We start from the raw sequence: 21,491 nt of genomic DNA on the forward strand, positions 1-21,491 counted from the left end.
TATACATCCACAGGGGCACTGCTAAACTCCTCTGTGTTCTGATGCCAATATAATTTATATCACCACAACATCACTTCTTTAATAACATCCACTACAGCAGGCATCACTAAAAGGCGGACCATGGTCCGGATCAGTACCGAGCGACAGTCCCATCTGGACCACCGCAGTCGATGCATTTAGGAGCTTGGTCCCTTACTCTCCTTTGCCTGGTTGCTCTGTAGATTCCGTGGCTGTTTATTTCCCCCTTCCACTGCACTATAATCTTCGCAGCAGGGAAGAGGATGGGCGAGGCAGCAGGTCTAGATGGAGGATAGGAGCTGCAAGTGGGTGATTGGTTGCTAGGATGCTGGGCAGACCAGTGGAGGGAGAGGGAAGTTAGCAATAAGAAAGAATAATAACTCTGTTTAGACTCTTCTCAAACCTTTCCTCAAGTCCCACCAACAATGTTTGTTTTACAGGAAACTTCACAAATATTCTGTGTCTTCTGTGTCTGAGAATGTAATTAAACTAGCTGTGAGGATATCCACAAAACAAAGTGACACATTTTTAAGCCCAACCATAAATTTTTTTTTTCTAGTTTTAAATGTAGTTGGATAGAGTTAGAAACACTGTCAGTTTTTTTTATTATTGCCTGTGTCACTACTGAGGATCTGAGTGGAAGTCCCATCAGGCGTCACTAAACAGGTATCACCATTGGACGAATACCCCTCCTCCCCTGCTATGGCGACATCCTTAAAATTTTGGATCTCCCTTGTACTGTTGGTCACCAGGATAGAAAGTGATAGGAAATCTCCCCAGCAGCCACACAGATTGCAATAACAATCTGAAGAAGGTTCTAATCTTTCCACATGCTAAAACTAAATGTAAAAACTACAAAATTCAATTTGGCTGGAGCTCCACTTTAATGTGGTTGTAAACCCTAACATACACCCAGTGAAGTAACTGGCCTCAAGTGATACACAGAGATACAACAAATAATTTGACATAAGTTGTACCTGTCTATCTCCAATCTTCTCTGCTCTACATGTGTTTAAATCCAGAATTTTTACAGCTTGTCTGAGCTTTCAGAAAAAAGGGACAGAGCTTAGGTTACACTCTGTAAAGCTCAGTAATGAGAGCTCTGAGAGCTGATTGGAGGGAAGGAACAACCCCCCCCCCCTTTCACACAGGAACAGAACTGAGGCTGTCAATCAGCTGAAGATCCGTCCCCCGTCACCATTTTTCTCTCGGTGTCAGGAAAACTTGTCAGAAGTGGTTAATGCCGATAGCAGAGGAATGAAGCAGCAGACAGAAATTATACTGTTGGTGCTATATAAATTTTGTATAATAATAATAATGTCTGAAGTTTACAACCACTTTAAAAGAAGTATGGGTTTGGGGTTTTTTCCCCCATGATACTTACCTAGATGGATGCAGCATCGGTCCGATGCTGCATCTGTCCCCTGGCGCCTCTGCACTGAGAACCGTGTGATCGAACATCGCCAATGACTCGGTTCTCACAGCTCCCGGAGCAGAGAGCTGTAGACTGTCAATCAGCAGCTCACCGCTCTGCTACTCCACAGCGCTCCGCCACTGGAGCGCTGAGCTGTGATGGGGCAGGGAACGACCGTTTCAGCCTCTCAGCGGCTCGCTGAGAGGCTGGGACAGGTGTCAGTCCAGGCACCTGGTGGACCCTGACTTCCATTGTTGGGATGACGCGGTGCCTGGACTGATTTCTGCTACGTCAGTCCGCTCTTTGCTGAAAACGGGTCACAGGAGTGCAAAACTGATTGCACTCCTGTGACCCATAGGAGAAGCCCAGCCAAAATGAGCATAGGCTGGACTTCTCCTTTAAGGATAGGTTTGAGAAACACTGATTTGTATTTCACTCTACTTCCAGTACAACAGAAGTATGAAAGTAAACATACATGGTAGAGCTGCATGATTCTGGCCAAAATGAGAATCCCGATTTTTTTGCTTAGAATAAAAAGATCACGATTCTCGCGACGTAAAATCTTTCACACTATACAAAACTAACTTTTTTTTTTTAATTCATTAAAGTAATTTTTTCCAAAAAATTGCATTTGAAAGACCGCTGCGCAAATACAGTGTGACATAAAATATTGCAACAACCACTATTTTATTCTCTAGGGTGTCTACTAAAAAATATATAATGTTTGGGGGTTCTAAGTAATTTTCTAGCAAAAAAAATGATTTTAACTTGAAACCAACAAATGGCAGAAAAAGGTTTAGTGTTTAAGTGGTTAAACGTTTTTCACTTATACACAAAGTCTATTTCATTGACAAATTGTTACAATGTTTATACTTAAGTTAAACTGATAAGAATGTTTTGATTCTTGGCTGACTGCCCAGTTTTTCTCTTCCTTCCTTTTTGAGGGCTGTGGCTTCAGAAGAACAGCAAGAAATCTTTGCATAGAAAGAATTGTAACACTTTAGTCAAGATCGCGATAACGATTCTTGACGATTAATCGTGCAGCTCTAAGACATGGAAATACTAATGCAGTAACCAAGTCTATAGAAAATATCAATTAGCTACATACTGTAATCAACAATGAAAACAAATTAAAAGATAGCTATTTACTCCTTTCAAGTGAGAAAAATCACTTACAGTGAGCTTTCCAGTCATAGCCGATTTGTGCCAAAAACACTCCAGCAGCAACAAGTTTGGCAAGGTTTTTTTTTACACTCTGCTGTCAGTACACATTGCATGGCTTCAGAGAGGTGGGACCCGCCAGTCCACTGCGGTCAAGTGACTGGGACTCTGATAAGGTGATGCAGTAGGAACAATACCGCCGCAGTGTGAGCTGAGGCCCTATTGTTGTTTATACATAAGATCATACAAAATATTCTATTATAATACATGTCAAAAGAATAATGTGAACCCACAAATGGCCTGTAAGCAGACTGCAGGAAGCAGAAGAAAGAATTAACACAGATTTAACAGAATACAAATAAAAACAGAAAAGTCAAACATTAAACAAAGCAGAAAATTCAGTTTGGCTGGAATCTGGGATAAGAAAAGTGTAGCCTCTGGTGCTTCCTTCATACGCTCGCTCTCTATAATATATATATATATATATATATATATATATATATATATATATATATATATATATACACACACACACACACACACACACACCTGTGCTTTGCCCATAGTGTCCCTCTCCTTAGCAGGATATTCTCACCTTTGGTTCACCTAGAAATATCCAAAAGTTTGGGGTATGGAGGAGCATTTGACATTGCTGGTGCTTGCTGATTAGTGTTGAAAAAATGATCCGCACTCCAGTTGTTGCTCTTAAAATTTCTTCATTTTATTAAATAGCCACAGTGAACAAACGCAGATTAAGTCAGTTGACGTGTTTCAGTCTATAAGGCCTTACTCAAAACCACATTACAAACATAAAACTTTGAAATAAATAGTAGCTCTAAAGATCACAGGCTCCACCCATTACTTGTCTTGATTGACCGCAGGCAATTATCCAAAAAAAAAAAGAATCAGCTGCAATACATATAGGGTGATCCATGTGTATGCCACTAATTTTCACACACTTTGTAGTGATAATATGCACATGTATGTACACACACGTGCATACATTCATATGCGTATACACATATGCATAAGAGAACACGCCATAAAATTCAAAAAACATTAAACAAAAAAAAGATGAAAATAATAATCCAGGTATGTGAAAAAAGACCCCAGAGGAGAGAAAGGGAAAAAGGAAAGGGAAAAAGGAAAGAAAAAAAAGGAGAGGAGGCTCTGGGGAGAGGCATTCTTAATGTAAGTGCAAGTCCAGATCCCACCTCAGGTTTAACCCCTGAGGGGATCTAGTTTTTAATCTAAAAATCCACCATGTTTCTCTCCCCATCACCTCTTCTGGGCGAGTGAGACAACCCAGGAAAAAAATGAGTAAAAATCACCCTGATATTCTCTAAAGTGACATGTTGCATTTGAAATATTTCTAGCATTTGGATTATTTGAGTCACAGTAATGTTCCCCTGTACAGGCTCTCAAAGGATGTGTGGTACAACCTACATATTGAAGGCTGCATGAAATGCAGGTGATCAGGTAAATTTCAATGAACTCTTCATCTGTGGTTGTGGCAACAAACGTTTTGCCCAAAAGACACAAATTACAGTATCTACAGGTTTTTGAATTACAAGGGTAACTTCCAGGATAGGAGAGCCAGGTGGGTTGGCATTGTTTACAGTGCCTTGCAAAGAGTATTCACCCCCCTTGGCTTTTTACCAATTATGTTACATTACAGCCATTAGTTCGATGTTTTTTTAATCTGAATTATATGTGATGGATCAGAACACAATAGTCTAAGTTGGTGAAGTAAAATTAGAAAAATATATACATAAAACTAATTTTTCAGAAATAAAAAAACTGATAATTGGCATGTGTGTATGTATTCACCCCCTTTGTTATGAAGCCCATAAAAAGCTCTGGTGCAACCAATTACCTTCACAATTAGTGAAATGATGTCCACCTGTGTGCAATCTAAGTTTCACATGATCTGTCATTACACATACACCCCTTTTTGAAAGGCCCCAGAGGCTGCAACACCTAAGCAAGAGGCACCACTAACCAAACACTGCCATGAAGGAACTCTCCAAACAAGTAAGGGACAATGTTGTTAAGTACAAGTCAGGGTTAGGTTATAAAAAAAATATCAAAATCTTTGCTGATCCTTAGGAGCACCATGAAAGCCATCATAACCAAATGGAAAGAAAATGGCACAACAGCAAACCTGCCAAGAGACGGCCGCACACCAAAACTCACGGACCGGGCAAGGAGGGCATTAATCAGAGAGGCAGCACAGAGACCTAAGGTAACCCTAGAGGAGCTGCAGAGTTCCACAGCAGAGACTGGAGTATCTGTACATAGGACGACAATAAGCCGCACGCTCTATAGAGTTGGGCTTTATGGCAGAGTGGCCAGAAGAAAGCCATTACTTTCAGCAAAAAACAAAATGGCACGTTTTAAGTTTGCGAAAAGGCATGTGGGAGACACCCAAAATATATGGAGGAAGGTGCTCTGGTCTGATGGGACTAAAATTTAACTTTTTGGTCATCAAAGAAAACGCTATGCCTGGCGCAAATCCAACAAATCACATCACCCAAAGAACACCATCCCCACAGTGAAACATGGTGGTGGCAGCATCATGCTGTGGGGATATTTTACAGCAGTCGGGACTGGGAAACTGGTCAGAGTTGAGGGAAAGATGGACGGTGCTAAATACAGGGATAGTCTTGAGCAAAACCTGTACCCACTCTGTGTGTGATTGGAGGCTAGGACGGAGGTTCACCTTCCAGCAGGACAATGACCCCAAACACACTGCTAAAGCAACACTTGAGTGGTTTAAGGGGAAACATGTAAATGTGTTTGAATGGCCTAGACAAAGCCAAGAACCTCAATCCAACAGAAAATCTGTGGTCAGACTTAAAGGTTGCTGTTCACAAGTGCAAACCATCCAACTTGAAGGAGCTGGAGCAGTTTTGCAAGAAGGAATGGACAAAAATCCCAGTGGTAAGATGTGGTAGCCGCAAAAGGTGGCTCTACAAAGTATTGATTTTAGGGGGGTGAATAGTTATGCACATTGACTTTTTCTGTTTGTTGTTTGCTTCACAATAAAAAAAAACATCTTCAAAGTTGTGGCCATGTTCTGTAAATTAAATGATGCAAATCCTCAAACAATCCATGTTAATTCCAGGTTGTGAGGTAAAAAAAACACGAAAAAATGCCAAGGGGGTGATTACTTTTGCAAGGCACTGTAGATGAGAAAAGACTAGGCGATAGTGCAGTCCCCTAATGTGGGCACACGTCAGCTAGAAAATGGAAACCTGCTTGCAATATTTCATTTATCTTTATCGTATACAATATTAGTCAGAATAATAAAAACAATCTGCCATTTGATGATATTCTTGGGAAAATGTAGTTACAAACGTAATAAGTTTGCCCATTCTTCTGTTTCTAGAGTTGTTGTAAGATTTATTCTTATTTTTATGCTCTCTCTTGGTTTTAGGCTTATCTGACAGTAATTCCTCTCTGTCCATTATCAAAACCCTTCCCAGTCCTTGGTGTATAACAGATATTATAACCTCAGTCCAATAAGCGCTGATGAATGACCTTGCATTCCAGCTCAATGGCTGAGTCCGTTGAACAGTTTTGTTTGGCTTGAATAAACTCCCCATATGGGATGGCATTGATGGAGTGCGATGGATGACAACTGCAAAAAGTGAAGTGTTACCAGAGCATGGTTTCCTATAGGTGCATGTTGAAACATCACCTGCAGTTGGATAGGGTGATGTCTGAAAAGTTGATACTGAAAGCATCATGCTAAATTGAAAAATGCAAATTTATCTGATTGTCATTAAGGCATTTCCAAAATTCATGCAATCTTATAGTGTGTCACCATCCCACACCATCACGAGGTCATCGATATAACGACCATACCATACAATCTGCCTAGGAAAGAGGTTGCTGGGAGAGAACAAAAATTGTTCCTCTCACCAACCCATGTAGATTTGCCATAGCACCCATCGATCCCCCACAGCGCTGGACATAATACACACCATCGAATAAAAAATAATTTTAGTCTTTTCTCATCTAAACAATGCCAACCCACCTGGCTCTCCTAACCTGGAAGTTACCTTTGTAATACAAAAACCTGTAGGTACTGTAATTTGTGTCTTTTGGACAAAACGTTTGTTGCCACAAATGAAGAGTTCATTATACAGCAATACATCAGCTGTGGCACAAACTATGTAATTTACCTGATCATCTGCATTTCATACAGCCTTCAATATGTAGGATGTATCACATGTCCTTTGAGAGCCCATATTGGGGAACATTACTGTGACACAAATAATCCAAATGCTAGAAATATTTCAAATGCAACACGTCACTTTAGAGAATGTCATCAGGGCAATCTTTCCTCATTTCACTTCAGAGGAATAGAACGGTTGTCTCACTCGCCCAGAGGAGGTGACTGGGGAGAAGGCTACTGGGGAGAGAGCAATGGTGGATTTTTAGATTAAAACTAGAAAAAACCCTAGGGTGGGATCTGGACTTGCACTAAGAATTCCTCTCCCCAGAGCCTCCTCTGTTTTTTTTCTCTTCTCCCTTTCTCTCCTTTGGGGTCTTTTTTCACATACCTGGATTATTATTTTCATGTTTTTTTTTTATTTAATGTTTTTTGAATTCTATGGTGAGTTTTCTTATGCATATGTGTATAGGTGTATGAATGTATGCATGTGTGTGTGTGTGTACATATATGTGCATATTATCACAAGATGTGTGAAAATTAGTGGCATACACACGGATCGCCCTATATGCGTTGCAGCCAATTCTTTTTTTAGGATAATTGCCTGCGGTCAATCAAGACAAGTAATTGGTGAAGCCTGTGATCTTTAGAGCTACTATTTATTTCAAAGTTTTAGGTCTGTAATGTGGGTATGACTAGGTAAGGCCTTATAGGCCAAAATGCGTCAACTGACAATCTGGCATTTGTTCACTGTGGCCATTTAATAAAATAAAGAAATTTTAAGAGCAACAACCGGAGTGCAGATCATTTTTTCAACATTTCTCTACTCAGCCAGCAACTGTGGATCGAGCACCCGGGAGCTCTGCTATCTATGTGGTGTATGGGTAGTAGCACTGACTTTTCTGTTAATGCTTGCTGATTAGCCCAGCGATTTAGGCTCCATGTGGGCTCTTTTGGAGCTTACACAGGGATTCCAGTCTTTGCCCCTAAAGGCTGAGAACAAAGCATAGGTTCACTTAAAAATCCACCTCTATAAAGTAATCTAGCGGGCAAAGTAAAAAGAGCATCAGCAGAGTGTTACAGGACCAGCCAGCCCCTAGATTAGTATTATTAAAAACAACCAATCTGAACTTTCCATGGAAGAGAGCAACCACCAATACAGCTGACTTTTGAGCAGACTTTCAGCTGACATAATAAAAATGTATTTCTATCATCTGCTTTACAATATAGAGAAATGTCCAGTTGTATGTAATGCTAACAATATGCCAAAAATGATCATTCTTCTTCAGAAGATTTTAAAAACAGAAATCACCCTCTTAGCCACCCAAACTGGTAAAATAGTGGATGATTGATTTGGTATGAAGACACACTCACCCCGTTCATACTGCTTTGGCTATAGCTATTGTAGCCGCTCCCAGAAAAGTTGTTATTTTGTCCATTAAACTGCTCTTGCTATTAGAAAAATGATAATAATAATGAATTAAAAAAATGTACAAAAATAATGAGGAAAAAATACTAGAATGAAAGGCAGCTTAGAAAAGTGAGATATGAGACGAACTATTAAGAAGGGACCTGTCCAATACTAGATATAAAGAGTCACGGTCTAATTTACATGTCTACAGCTATTCATCTAGACGCACATGTGGGATTACTTGATGATCACAAGACAACAGCTGTCAACTTGCTAAATTATTTGTAACTCATTAGAACAGGTCTTCATTCACTTTCAGTTATGTGGATATTATTTGGGAGGGGGGAATAAATATACACCATTGCATGGCAGAATATAACTCTCATATTCTATATCTCCCAACACATATATTTATTTCCGTGGTAAAGGTTATAATACAGCAAAGCTGTGGCTTTCCTTAGGCAAGGCAGAACATTAAGGTCTTTGCAATGGATAAAAAAAAAACAAAAAAAACATACAACCCAAGTATCTCTGTCTGTCTTGTATCCCAAAGTATCATTAAAAGTTATATTAGTCAAAAGTCTAATGTATTTATAAAGTTACACAAAGGTAAGCAGAAGCCCATAAACTCTTCTGAATGTGAACATCTCCTTTATTAAAATCTCCAGAACTAACTGATCTTGGGCAGACTAAAGAGAAAAGAGATCCCTATTAATCAGAGTACAGACATTGACAACACTAATCCTCAATTACTACAAGCAGAACCCTCTCACGCTGTAAAGATTAGTGTACACAGGCACTCTCAGTGTATGGATTCCAATTACACCGAGTAGTATGCACTGCACACAGTACTGCTTAGAGGTGTGCAGGGACAACTATAAACAGAGGAAGCCCCTGTGTACACTAACCCTGAATCATTCTCACATAAATGGTCAAAGGTATGTACCATCAAGTGGAACATGAAAAGACTGGATGGTTGTGGAAAACAATGTCTGTGAGAGAGACCCTGTAAATACAGAGTGAATTTCCGTGTTTGCCATTTTACTGTTGGGAGTTTAAACTGCCCTAATTCTTTGAGGTTTGTAAGCTAGACATAAGGAAAGAATAAAACATAAATTCATCATAAATCTGAGTCGAGGAAAGGTGCCAGGTTGCCATCAAAACAATCTGTCAGTCTTTCCCCATATTCTCTACAGTGACAAGAAAAAGCCTTCTCCCAAAAGCTTGTCACTGCACGCAACTTGGAAGCCTGTGCCCCCAGCCCAGCGTACTTGTCAGGCAGTGACAGGTCTGCCAGGGCTTAGCAGATGGGGATGTGTCAGTTCAGAGTCTGCTTTATCGCAGATGTATTAGCAGTGCTACAGGCCTGGACTGACTGCATGCATTTAAAAAAGAAAAGAACAAAATGTCAACTAATGTGTTTTTGGATAAAGATAACAAAAGAGGGTTGCATGTGAAAAAATGAGGTAAGAGAAACAAATCAGATCTAGTACTATCATTGCCTTCCTTACAGTCATGCAAGATTTCATCAGGAGCCATTCCATAAACCATCAGTTACCTTGTAATACTGCCCCATGCTAACACTGGGGGGTGGGTACTGCCCTGTGCTCTGCTGTGTTGTAATCCTCTGGCCTGGGTAGTTTGGAGATGTCATGGGTCTAGAAGGATTTGGGCTTGGGTACTGGCCAGGCTGACTGGGAAATTGACTGCTTGGTCCATATTGCTGGCTGGCATAATTTGGCTGAAAAAGAGGAATACAACTGAATTATAAACACATTTCACAAAACGTATTTGTCTTGCTCAATAACAAAACATATTTTAAAACTTTCAGAATGTAAGCTATATGAAATAAATGAAAAAAAAATTAAAAATACAAATAAATGAAACTTTATAAGAAGCATGGTCCAATTGTACATATTCAGAAACCAAGCAAGTGTGTGAACACCGCACTAATCTACAGGTGCATCTCATAAAATTAGAAGATCATCAAAAAGTTAATTTATTTCAGTAATTCAATTAGGGCTGGGTTCACACCTAATACTGATGCGGCTCACAGCAGGGGTCCAGTGCAGATTTGCACCGGAGATATGTGAACCACATTAATTTCTTTAAATTTTTGATGATTATGGCTTACAGCTAGTGTAAATATTACATAAGACCAATTAAAAAAAAGGATTTTTAATACAGAAATTACTCTTACATCTTAATCTATGTGTACTTTAAAGAGGTACACATTTAAAAACCCTATCCACTCAAAACTAATGAGTCAGTGTTTTGGAGAAGAGTGTTGTCAAGTTAAATCAAATATTCTAGGAAACTCTGACAGTGAGTTCTTGGCACATGAATTCCCATGTCTGGTTACCTGCCACACCATCACAAGAAAGGCGCACCCTCCCTGGCAGATTCTTACTGTATTTTATATTATGGAGAATGCAAAAGAAGAGAGTGTAACACCCAAGTTAAGTAGAAACTCACAAAACCCAATAGATCGCAGGATCAAAGCTGGCAGCCATGACAGGGGAGATCACATGGTTGCAGTCAACACTGATATAAGAAGTTAAAGCTGACATCTAGGTTTGATTTAGCTTTAAGTAGTTTGTTTGGACCAACTTGGTCCAAACAAACTATTTCCATCACAGATAGATGCTCTTGCTGCAAGCTCTGTATAAACTACGTAATATCAGCTACATACAGTATACAGTGCTGCGTTTCGGCCGTGGGACAGAGACTTCCAGTCTCACGCCTGGAACAAAATTGATTCAGGCTGATCACTGCTCAGCCATTCACAGGAGGCCTTGTATATTTATCAATAAAAGGGTTCCTCTGATTGGCTGATGTGGAAAGGCGGGCACTCATGTTCTCCACCTCAGCCAATCAGAGCAAGCCATGTATTCATTCATAAAATACAAAGCTTCCTCTGGGTAGCTGAGCAGTGTTAAGCCTGACTCAATAGTGTTGCGGGAAAGGGAAGGGAAGTGTCCATCCTGCAGCCACTGTATGTGGCAGATGCTACAGAAAGTTTATACAGCACATCTGTTGGTGAAGCAAATAATCTGTTAGGGCCAGCTTGGTCCAAACGAACTATTTCAAGCTAAATCAAACCTGGAGCTAGGCTTTAACAAGTGACTCTATTACATAAATATTTTTCTGTCAACAGACCTTTGGAAAAAGATATGGTCAGTGAGCTCTTGTACAACCTTTATAAACCCAATACACCAGTGTAATAAACAATCTGCAGCTCTCAGAAACATTTTCTTTTAGATAATGATTATGCATATTATGGATATATATATACAGAGTACTATGACACACAAAAAAAGGGGAGTCTTCACTGCTCACCTCTCCTGGGTACGGCCTTTTAATGCCCTGCATGGGCATCGACTGAGGTCTGGGGCCAGGGTAGCTTTGCTGAGGCATCCTTTGACCATGTGCGCTGAAAGGGTTCATGCCAGGCCGAGGTTGATTCATTCCCATTGGTGGGCCACTCATATTGGAAGGTGCCATGTTGGGACCCATCCCAGCTGGGTTCATACTCCCTGACATAGCAGAGGGCACTCGTTGGCCAGGCTGGTTCATGAACTGACTGTTGTAGGCCTGGGCAGGACCCATCTGGAAAGAGGAACACACCTTCAACAAAAGAAAGAGAGAAGAGTAAAATGCGACATGCATGTCTGACAGAGGTAAGCAGCAAGGGAGGAAAGGTATCGAGGTATGAAAGGGGAGGAGTACAAGAAGATGTCGCATTTTTATAGAGCAAACAACAATTACAGATGTCAATTAATACTGGCAGTCCCCAAGTGTGGGACACATCTGCAATGAACCACAACAAACCTCATGAAATATACATTCATTGATTATTTTGGCATGTCAATTGGTTAAATGGTTCAGCTCAAACTTAATACATTTGTTCTATTTTTTTTTTGTTCCAATGTAAGTTACTCACAAATTTAAATATACATAAATACACAAGTTTTCATGGTTAACATATAGAAGGAAAAAAACGTATAAAGCAAAAACAGCAAAAAAAAAAACTCACTGGGCCATACTGGTTCATGTCCTTATTCTGAGTTTCCTGCAGCGCTGCCACTGTGGCAGTTGCTGTAGCGGTAGCAGTAGCAGCTGCAGCAGCAACAGCAGCTGCAGCAGCCGCCGCCGCTGGCTGGGTGAAATCTGCGGGTGGTCGCGAATGAGGTGGGATGCCCATTCCAGAAGGGTTATTGGGTGGTCCACCAGGATAGCTGGGAAAAGACAGTTTACTTACATTTTTAGGAAAACAAGACACAAAAACAAGTAATGTTCCATAACCCAACATTAAATGGCTAAACATATTTCACATACAAGGCAACACAGCCTATAAAAATACTAGAAATGCTGGAAGGAAAAGATCTCATGCATACAAGTAATGTGCATTATACTAGTGTGTTATTTTCTAATGACAGAGTAGAGCAACAGACACAGATCAGAAAGTTAGGCTATAGCGCATTATTTCAGCAGTACAATCTGAATTCTTACCTGCCCGCAAATCCTCCTCCCCCTGGATAATTTGGACGTCCGTACATGCTTTGCTGCATATACTGCTGGTTGGATGCGCCCTTTGTGGGGAATTGCTGTTGTTGCCCAGCAAACTGAGGAGAATTCATGCCAGCACTATTGTTGTTCATGCCAGATGCCATGGGGTTGCCAGCAGGATTCATAGGATTGTTTGCATTAACCATTGGGTTTCCCAGAACCTGGAAAAAAAATATATAGTTAACATATATTGTTGATACCTGAAGTGAAATATGAATGCATAAAAGACCAAACCACATCCTTGCCTACGAAGTCATAAAAACAACATTTTCAATATAATATCCTTTCCATTTCTGAATATAGGAAAAGAGATAACAGGTGTGACTAGGTCGGTGTTCTAGAAGTGCTTGAGATGCCTCTTGGCACCTATTAGCTGCCAGCAGCCCTCTGTTACATGACCCGCTCCTTTATTACTATTTATGAGAAGGCCATCACCCACAAAGGCCACTGTGGTGCCTGTTCCCTACCTACTTAACCCTTTGGTCACTAAAACTTCAATACAATTTAACACCCAGAACAATTTTTATTGCACAGTATACTTTTTACATTTCACATTTTAATACACAAATTAAAGCTGAAACATAATGCTTTAAAAAAAAAAATCCTTTTCATGTATAGGCATAACTTCAGTCCTAAGAAAAATCCTAACCCTAGCCCTAGATTTTCATTCACTCCACAAGAAGTCAGGTGATTGGCAGCCTGATCAGTTTACTGCTGTCACAAAACCAGATTCTGACACAGGTTGCTGCATGTTTCTCTCTGCCTTTCTAGGCCTGTATGTAGTGTAACTAGTTTATTTTTCCCTTTTTGGGAGGAGTTCACAAATGTAGACCAAACATACTGGTTTACACAAACATTAAAGGGTAATTTCACCTTTACAAAGAAATCTGTAAGGTGAACTTACACTGCAACCCCCTCCCCATCACACCTGGTCCTGCTGTACCTGAGGCTGGCGATCTCCCCCACTGACACATCGTATCGCCGCTTTACCGGTTCGGGGACAAGAAATAACCCGTGGCTTAATCTCCTATCTGTACCTCTTAGCGGTACGGATAGGAGGCATTCTGATTGGTGGCGCCGACCAATCAGAATCCGTGTAGCTCGTCCTGTCAGCACTGGAGGAGAGAAAGTCGTGGGGATTTCAAATCCCTGGACCGGTAAAGTGGTGATACGATGTGTCAGTGTGGGAGATCGCCGGCCTCAGGTACAGCGTGACCAGGTGAGATGAGGAGGGGTCCAGTGTAAGTTTACTTTACGGATTTTCTGTAAAGTTGAACCTACACTTTAAATTCCAACTCCTGGCAAATGTATAAAACTTTGGACAGAGAGGAATGGATAAACCATTGCGCTGTTTTTACTGATTTGTGTCCCCAAACCACAGACTTGCCCGCTTCCTGTTTCCCAGGAAGAAGGAAATCCTTCCTGGTGAAGACAGACTGCAATACAGTCTAGAGAGTGTAACCTCTCTCTGCCTGATTTTAGGTATTTTCATATTGTTTGCATCTTTCTTGGAGCAATGTGTAACATGCGCCTAATGCTTTCCCATTTTTTTTAAAAATAAGAGCCACGGAACCACAGACTCCATCAGGAAACTAAGTCCACACTCCTCACTACCTGCTGCCTATGGCAGAGAGAGGGTTGACCACCACTTAGGACTGCCTATAGGTGGTGCTGTGTTCTTTTTTTTTTCTGCCTAGTGTTCTACTCCTGTAGGCAGGGATATAACTCTATGGTCAAGAATGAGAAAGAATTGTGTGTCAATGAACGTAAGAGAAAAAAAAAAAATTTCATCATAGATAGTTAACTTACCTGACTCTGCGATGTGTTTGTGACCCCCCAAACTGTAGTAACCACTGAAAGAGAACCTGGGGGCTGACTAGTGTTCTGTTGCCAAGGGACAGAATCATAAGGGAAAGATCCATCACTGCAAAATAATAACAAATGAAAAATGAAGTACATGGCAAGTAGGAAAACTATTACCTGTCCAAGCCTATGGAAAGTTCCACATTATTCAAATAAATAGGACACAGAGTTCTGAATGTATGTGTAAGTGTGTAATAGGCGATCAACTATTAAGTTTTTTTTTTTTTTACTGTCTGCAGTTATCATGCATGCAAAAATCACTGCGATATTAAAGTGTCTACTTACCTGTGGGACAGAGATGGTTTCATAGAGGACAAAGAATTCATGGGGGGCTGCATGGGGTGTTTCCCTGGAGGGTCACTTTGTCTGCTCTTCTGGTGACGTAGAAGGAGAAGCCTTCCCAGCTCTTCACACCACGAAGAAAGGAGGGCTGGAAAAGGGTAGAGTTACACTTTCATTTATTGTATAATTTTACATAAAACAGATTAAACAGCACATAACAGCCTGTCCTATATACTTCATAAAATGCAATTTTGTACAGAAGATGTACATAACAGCAAGGTGCAATAATGCCACCATTTCCTTTTTATCTCCCTAATGGAAAGAAGCCAAAGCCATATTTCCATCTTGTCCAGTGCAGGTGTGATAAAGCTGCTACCACAGCACCATCTGGCATCCCACAGATTTACAGCTAGCATTACAGTGCATTGTGTCATCCATCTTTTTGTGTTTAAAAAGAAGTAATGCAGAAGGGGAATAAAGGGATGGAGAGAAGCTAAGGCTCAGCGTGATACATGTGCCTCTAAAACGTACAGACAAAAAACAGACGGCTAACAGGACCATAGCAGACACTGGGGAGCGCACGCACGCGCCTTCGTAATGTCACACTTGCTGCCTCTTCCCTGCAGGCTGAAAGGCAGCAGCACAGCGTACACAATAACAATGACAATGATGTAGTCTAACAGAAGGGGAGTGGCGTACATTGCTACAGAGCAGATATAGAGATCATACTACAGATGTCAATCCCCACCGGCTGCAATTCAAAGACTATGCCTCTATTCCACGCTACTCTTTCACTGCTGGCAGAAGGTAGTATTGCGATCATCTGTACTGTCTGCCCTCATGTTGTAAAGAGCTGCCCAAACTGTTGGTGTTCTATAAATCCTGTATAATAATAATAATCTAAGCATCTAAGTAAAATCACAAAAAATAAAAGTGAATATGCATCTGTCTAGCTATTTTTAACAAGCAAATTTTATTTATAATGCTCACAACTACTCTACTTGCCAAAATGCATCATCATAAAAAGGCACATAGAAGGAAATCTCGATTTTCTACTACCAGCTTGGCAAAAAAATGAAACAAAACGCTATAAATGGTTTACAGGTCTTGTTAAGCGATGATGTATTTATTCCAGAAGCACATCACAAATAATCCACTAGAGGGCATAGTGTCATAGGGTTGAATACCACTTGTTGTGTACACTTTGTACACACACCTAGACTTGGGCAATACGTGCATATCAGAACTTCCAAACAGTTTATAGACTTACAAAGTGAGCCCCTGTTGCTAGAATAATCATATATTAGCTTTGCCCTCGGCACACCAGCAGATTTCTAGCAGTTAAGGAATTGCATAGATAATAAACATCATTATGGAGTTGTAACAGGTATATTTTCAAATATAAAAACAAACAATAAAAAATAGCAGATATCACTGCCAAGCAAAAAAAAAAAAAATAAGAAAAAATGCAACAGAAAAAAATAGCAAATCTGCACTCTATAAATGAAACATTGTTTTTCAAAACTCCCTCTACACAGTGATCAAAGCCACTAGTAGCCTGTACATTGGCCTTTGTTTGAGCCTTGCAAGGAATATGTATTCCAGGATCAGGAAGAAGTAGATGCTTCTAGGGAAAGCAATCCAAGGTGTCATCTGTGAGAACTGTCAGCGCAGGTCTGGTGGTTATGTTGTGCTAATACTGGTAGATGCGGAAGTGGGATGTGACAGTATTTACAAAGCAGACAAAAAAATCCAACATGAAAAAAGGTTGTGTCTTCTCTGTCCCCAAATATTCATCCTAAAAACAACATGCTGATCAAGGAGATGTCCTACAGGGAACATGGTCTTACGGTTTTTTTTTTGTGTGTCTCATATTGATGAATTGTAGTTATTGGAAAAGAAAGAATATATATTTTTGTAATTATACGATGGATAGATTTAGGTTTTCTCAGAAAACCTGCTCATAGTAATTTCCATTTGAGGACTTCTTTTTCTAGTTCTAGAATTCCCACCATCCCCAAATAGGAGAGCCATACATATAATTCAGGTTTTCTGCACACAGACATGATGTCCTAAACCTGTGTATAGATCCTGTGTAGATCTACAAATCTTACTACAGAGGGTTGTGTACTGTAACACACATGTTGTGATCATGTATGGCCATGATAACATACAAAAACTGTTTCTTCGTGAATAGAGATAATTAGAAAAAAAATGCTTTTAATGAGTTGCAGAGCCTGGAAATACATTAGAGGCTGTCAGATGGTACATTATGAACTGTCAAAGCATACATATATTAAGTTAAATAAAAAAAGAAATCCTTCCACTCCATCTCTTGGTTATACATGGCATTGCTTACAGCTGGTAATTAGCATGTCAGGAATGAGTTAAAGCTGCTTAGTACAAGAGAAGGGGGGGGGGGTCACACTTCCCATCTCCCCTCCCCCTCCTGCTGTATGCTTACAGAAGCTGACTGCATACTCCAAAGCTTCAAGCTGGGTGGATATACATGCGAGATGGGTATACAGCCGACTCCTCTCTGTACACCATATGGCTGATTAACTTGTACTGGGGCTGCATGAAACCAAGCCTCTCCTTTACACACCAACTATAAATAGAGGTGGCAAGGGGCAGAAAGAGGCCTCTTAAGGGGGCACTACATGCCCCTTACTAAACCTGTTCACTGAATGGTGGAGGAACAGCTCCACACCTCCCTGCCTGGATATGTAGGATTCCATTGTAGATTGATAATCAGTGGCCTGTTTCCTTATTAACAGACAGATCCATAGTTTCATTTCATTAACTCCTCTACATAAAAAGCCATTTAAGTCATTCAGTGCTAGTACTCTGCTCACTAAGAGTTGGTATCAGTGTTACTAACAGTGTTTAGTGAAGATCATAACCAATAACCAGTGTTCTATTGTCCACTTTGAACAGTGCTTCTGTAGCTGTGTAATTTTAGGTGTATGTTATCCCAACATTTCATATTCCTGATGTGAGTCCGTTGTGTCATGTCTTAGAAAGTATCCTTTTCTCTTTGCATTGCTTCCCTTGTGTCTGCCAGTCCTCCTGCCTTCCACGCTAGGCATCCCACCATTGTCAGCTTTCTGGCTGTGCTGGGAGTACAGCCTGCCTGTCCTCCAAAGTCCAAGACTTGTGCTGACACGCCCCCCAGAAGATCAGTGTATTGCTGTTTTTCTGCCTCTGGCTGGGTTCACACTGGTGCGTCGTTTGACATTGCATGTGATTCGCACCACGCTGCTGTGCAGATAACATGCAAGGTCTGTGCGATGCAAATTCAGCTATACATATCGTATGGCTGAATTTGCATCGCATTCACACCAAAATTGTGCAGGACACTTTTTTGGTCAGCACTGGAATCGGATTGCATGGGTGTTCACATCCATACGATCCGATTCCTGAACCATTTGACAGTTTGCACTTCGATATGCGAACCGAACTGGGGGTGTCATTAACATTCTATTGACACCTGCAGCAGTTTGCATAGGGCAGTGTGAACTGCCTGCGAGTTCTATGCGATGTGGGAACCTGCACGGGAATTGTGCTGGTGTGAAACGGCACTCCTGCTGACACGCCACCCCCACAGTCTCCACCCCCACCTCTCCAAGCCCCTTATACAGCTGAGAACAGAAGTCATTTGATCACTCATAAAAAGAGAAAAAAAAAAAAAAAAAAAAAAGTATTTATCTTTTTTTTTTCCTATATAGAAATATACACAAACATTTTGCCTTTCTACTTTAAATTGCATGGGTTGTTTTACAAGGTGAGGGTTCACATATACTTTAGCTGATGGTACATAGAGAAAACGAATGTCTGGGGGTTCCCAAGATAAGTCGCATACAGCAATTAAACCCCACCCTTCCATACTCTATCCAAAATTAAAAAATGCATGTTTTGATTTTAAATGGAACATAAAAAATGTCAATAAAGATGATCCACAACTTTTTTTTTTTTTTAGAGACGCACAAAATTTTCGGCCCCCGAAACATATCCGGTGAAAATTGTGTTATCGGCATTTTGCCGATAAGAGAAAAAAGTGCAGACAATGGCACCGAGACGCACACGATTTTACCACCATTTTACTGTGCTTATGGTGTGTTTTTCATAGGTCATGTGACTCAAAAACCACATCAAAAACACAACATGGCCGAGTTATTGATGCGTTCTTGCTGTATTTTCAATGCATTTTAAACGGGGAGGTGCGTTTTTGGTGCAGTTTTTTTAACTGACCAAAAATGCAGCAAACAAGATTTTTACCACCACAATGAAAGCGCAATGGACCAATGTGAAGACATACATAGACTTTAAAGGGATGCATTTTTCTTGAGCTTTTCTTGCACTAAAGGGGTCAATAATTGCCGACAAGAAATTTATTTAAATTCATGCTATCCATTAAAAAGTCGAATATAATACAAATTATATATAAAAATATATATTTTTTTTAGAAAACTGTCATTTTCCGTTTTTGGCTAAATGCATCCTGCATTTCCAGTTTCGGCACCAAAATTTCCATTCAGTGCACCTCTAGTATTTTTCTATTTTTTCACTTTTAGCAAAAGCAGACAAATACTAGACACACAGATAAAGGAATATTATATGTAAACACAGTTTGAACTTAAGAAATATTTAAAGTGCAAACTAAAGGCAAAACTTTCTTTAGGGTTGAGAGGGATTAGAACAGCTGTCCATTTTTATTGCTGTATGTGCCCCTTTAGGGAAATTCACCCTAATTGTCCTGTTTACCATTATCATTGAAAGTGAAAGAAAATCCCAAATTTTGGACTTACATCAAAACAATAATGGAGGGAAAACTTCAAATGGGGACACAAGTATTCCCTCACACTTCCAGTTTTGGTTATGGGACTGGAAATGTATGGAGATCTTCCCAATGGGACATAGAGGGCAACCCCCCCCCCCCATAAAAAAGAACTGATGGGGGTTATAGCCCTTCTTTGGTCTTGATCTCTAATTATTTTATGTAGAAGGGTGAAGGCCGGAAGTCATTATAAACCAGGCTAAGCAAGACTGCCCCAATTAGAACATGCTTAAGCCTAGTGATCCGTTGATCATGCACTGAATTGTGGGGGGCAAGGCCATATCTCATGTGTTCCCCCATAACCAGCAGTATTACCCTTTGTTCTGGAGCTCTAGAAAATGATGGGGTACTAGGAGCGGGCACCTAATGGTACTTGCTACTAGACTGCAGCATTACGTTAAGTACCAAGGAATTTCCACAATGTAAATTTTCCTTAGTGAGAAGTGGCAAACATTGGAAGTGCTTAATTGTGTTACCATTTATTCTTATGGGCCTGCTAAACATGTTACCCTATTAAAAATGCTGAGTACAATATTTTGCTGACAAAAGTTTACTGAGCGCATCATAGATCTTCAACAGAAGAACCACTAGCCAGATGTACATCGGCCATAGAAGAAAGTAACCTTCCCAAGGTCATACAGGGAGAGCACTGGGATTTGAGCTGTGATCTCCAACAACTCTTTGAGTGTCTTTATCATTCAGTCTTCTTTGCTACTAAGCTTCCTTTTATCTTGAAAGCAACACAAGTCAAGACAAACCTCACTGGTAAACATATCAGGGTAGGGGCACTTGATATTTTTGTGTTTATATGTGAGCCCCAGACATTGCTTTACTAAACTTCAAACCCAGCTTACAGTTTATGCATGCTACATGGGTTGCACTCTGCTCTTAAAATGTACAAAGAAAATAAAGTCAGACTGGAGAAGTCGCCTAAGTTAACTCAGATATTCAGCAAACAGATAGTGGGAACTGTTCATCTATAGCCAGCATTATAACAGAACTACTACTGCTGTTATTAACTACTACTTGACTAAATGACCCATTCCATTCAACATTCAAAAAGTGAATGTCACAGGGTGCCCGCTATTACCTTCAGGGTACTTACACACAGTACTGATGTATGAACATCGGATAATCCTGGCAGAAAACAAAGGTGAGAATGGGCTGTATACTATGTGCGTGTATTTATGTGTACACACGCATAAAAATTCTTCAAGCTTTCTTTAAATCGAGGGGAGGCGGCATATGTGCGTATTTGCTTGTATAGGGGTGTACAAAAACTAACCAACAACTGATCTATACGCAGCACAAGTTTACACGTCTGTGTGTACGACCCCATTAAAAACAATGTGCTGCATTCAGATCAGTAAAGAAAACGTGGCGTTTTCAGGTGCCCGTGTACAAGAGGCCTTACTAGTCAAAAATATTATTTTGTGGCTTTCTGATTTAGTTGCACTTTGTTACTTTGGGCTGATTTTTCCTGACTTAATGGCTAAAGGGAATTGGTCATGAAAGAATAATGGAGGCTGTGATGGCTTAAATCTCCTTTTAAGAATGCTAGTTCTCTGGCTGTCATGCTTTGGTTTCAATGCTGTCCCAGTCATTAACCCAGAACTAGTATAGAGACAAGGGATTCTGACACTTCTAAAGGCGCATTCACGTGATCTGGTGTGGTTTTTCCACAGTGCAGTGTACCCATGGTTTTCATGCGGGTTCCCTGGGCTTTGCCATAGACTTCTATTACATTGAGTGGTTT

The 21,491-nt window shown here is 40.4% G+C and overlaps 1 protein-coding gene across 15 annotated transcripts in view; it reads right to left on the bottom strand.

The window, feature by feature from the left end:
- The window catches only part of ZMIZ1 (zinc finger MIZ-type containing 1), a 479,832-nt gene that overhangs the window by 36,775 nt on the left and 421,566 nt on the right, over positions 1 to 21,491 (bottom strand). For 12 of the 15 annotated variants that reach the window (XM_073596823.1, XM_073596818.1, XM_073596821.1 and 9 more), the window contains 7 exons: positions 14,902 to 15,046; positions 14,563 to 14,677; positions 12,697 to 12,914; positions 12,221 to 12,422; positions 11,524 to 11,811; positions 9,743 to 9,925; positions 8,148 to 8,225 (listed from right to left, as the gene is read on the bottom strand). In XM_073596823.1, the coding sequence (XP_073452924.1) occupies positions 8,148 to 8,225; positions 9,743 to 9,925; positions 11,524 to 11,811; positions 12,221 to 12,422; positions 12,697 to 12,914; positions 14,563 to 14,677; positions 14,902 to 15,046 (1,229 nt within the window). Of the gene's footprint in view, positions 1 to 8,147; positions 8,226 to 9,742; positions 9,926 to 11,523; positions 11,812 to 12,220; positions 12,423 to 12,696; positions 12,915 to 14,562; positions 14,678 to 14,901; positions 15,047 to 15,429; positions 15,547 to 21,491 lie in introns of those variants that run through there. The other 3 variants (XM_073596828.1, XM_073596822.1, XM_073596824.1) reach the window with 3 other exon arrangements.

This window comes from Aquarana catesbeiana, linkage group LG08 (assembly GCF_042186555.1).
Source record: "Aquarana catesbeiana isolate 2022-GZ linkage group LG08, ASM4218655v1, whole genome shotgun sequence".
Taxonomy (NCBI): domain Eukaryota; kingdom Metazoa; phylum Chordata; class Amphibia; order Anura; family Ranidae; genus Aquarana; species Aquarana catesbeiana.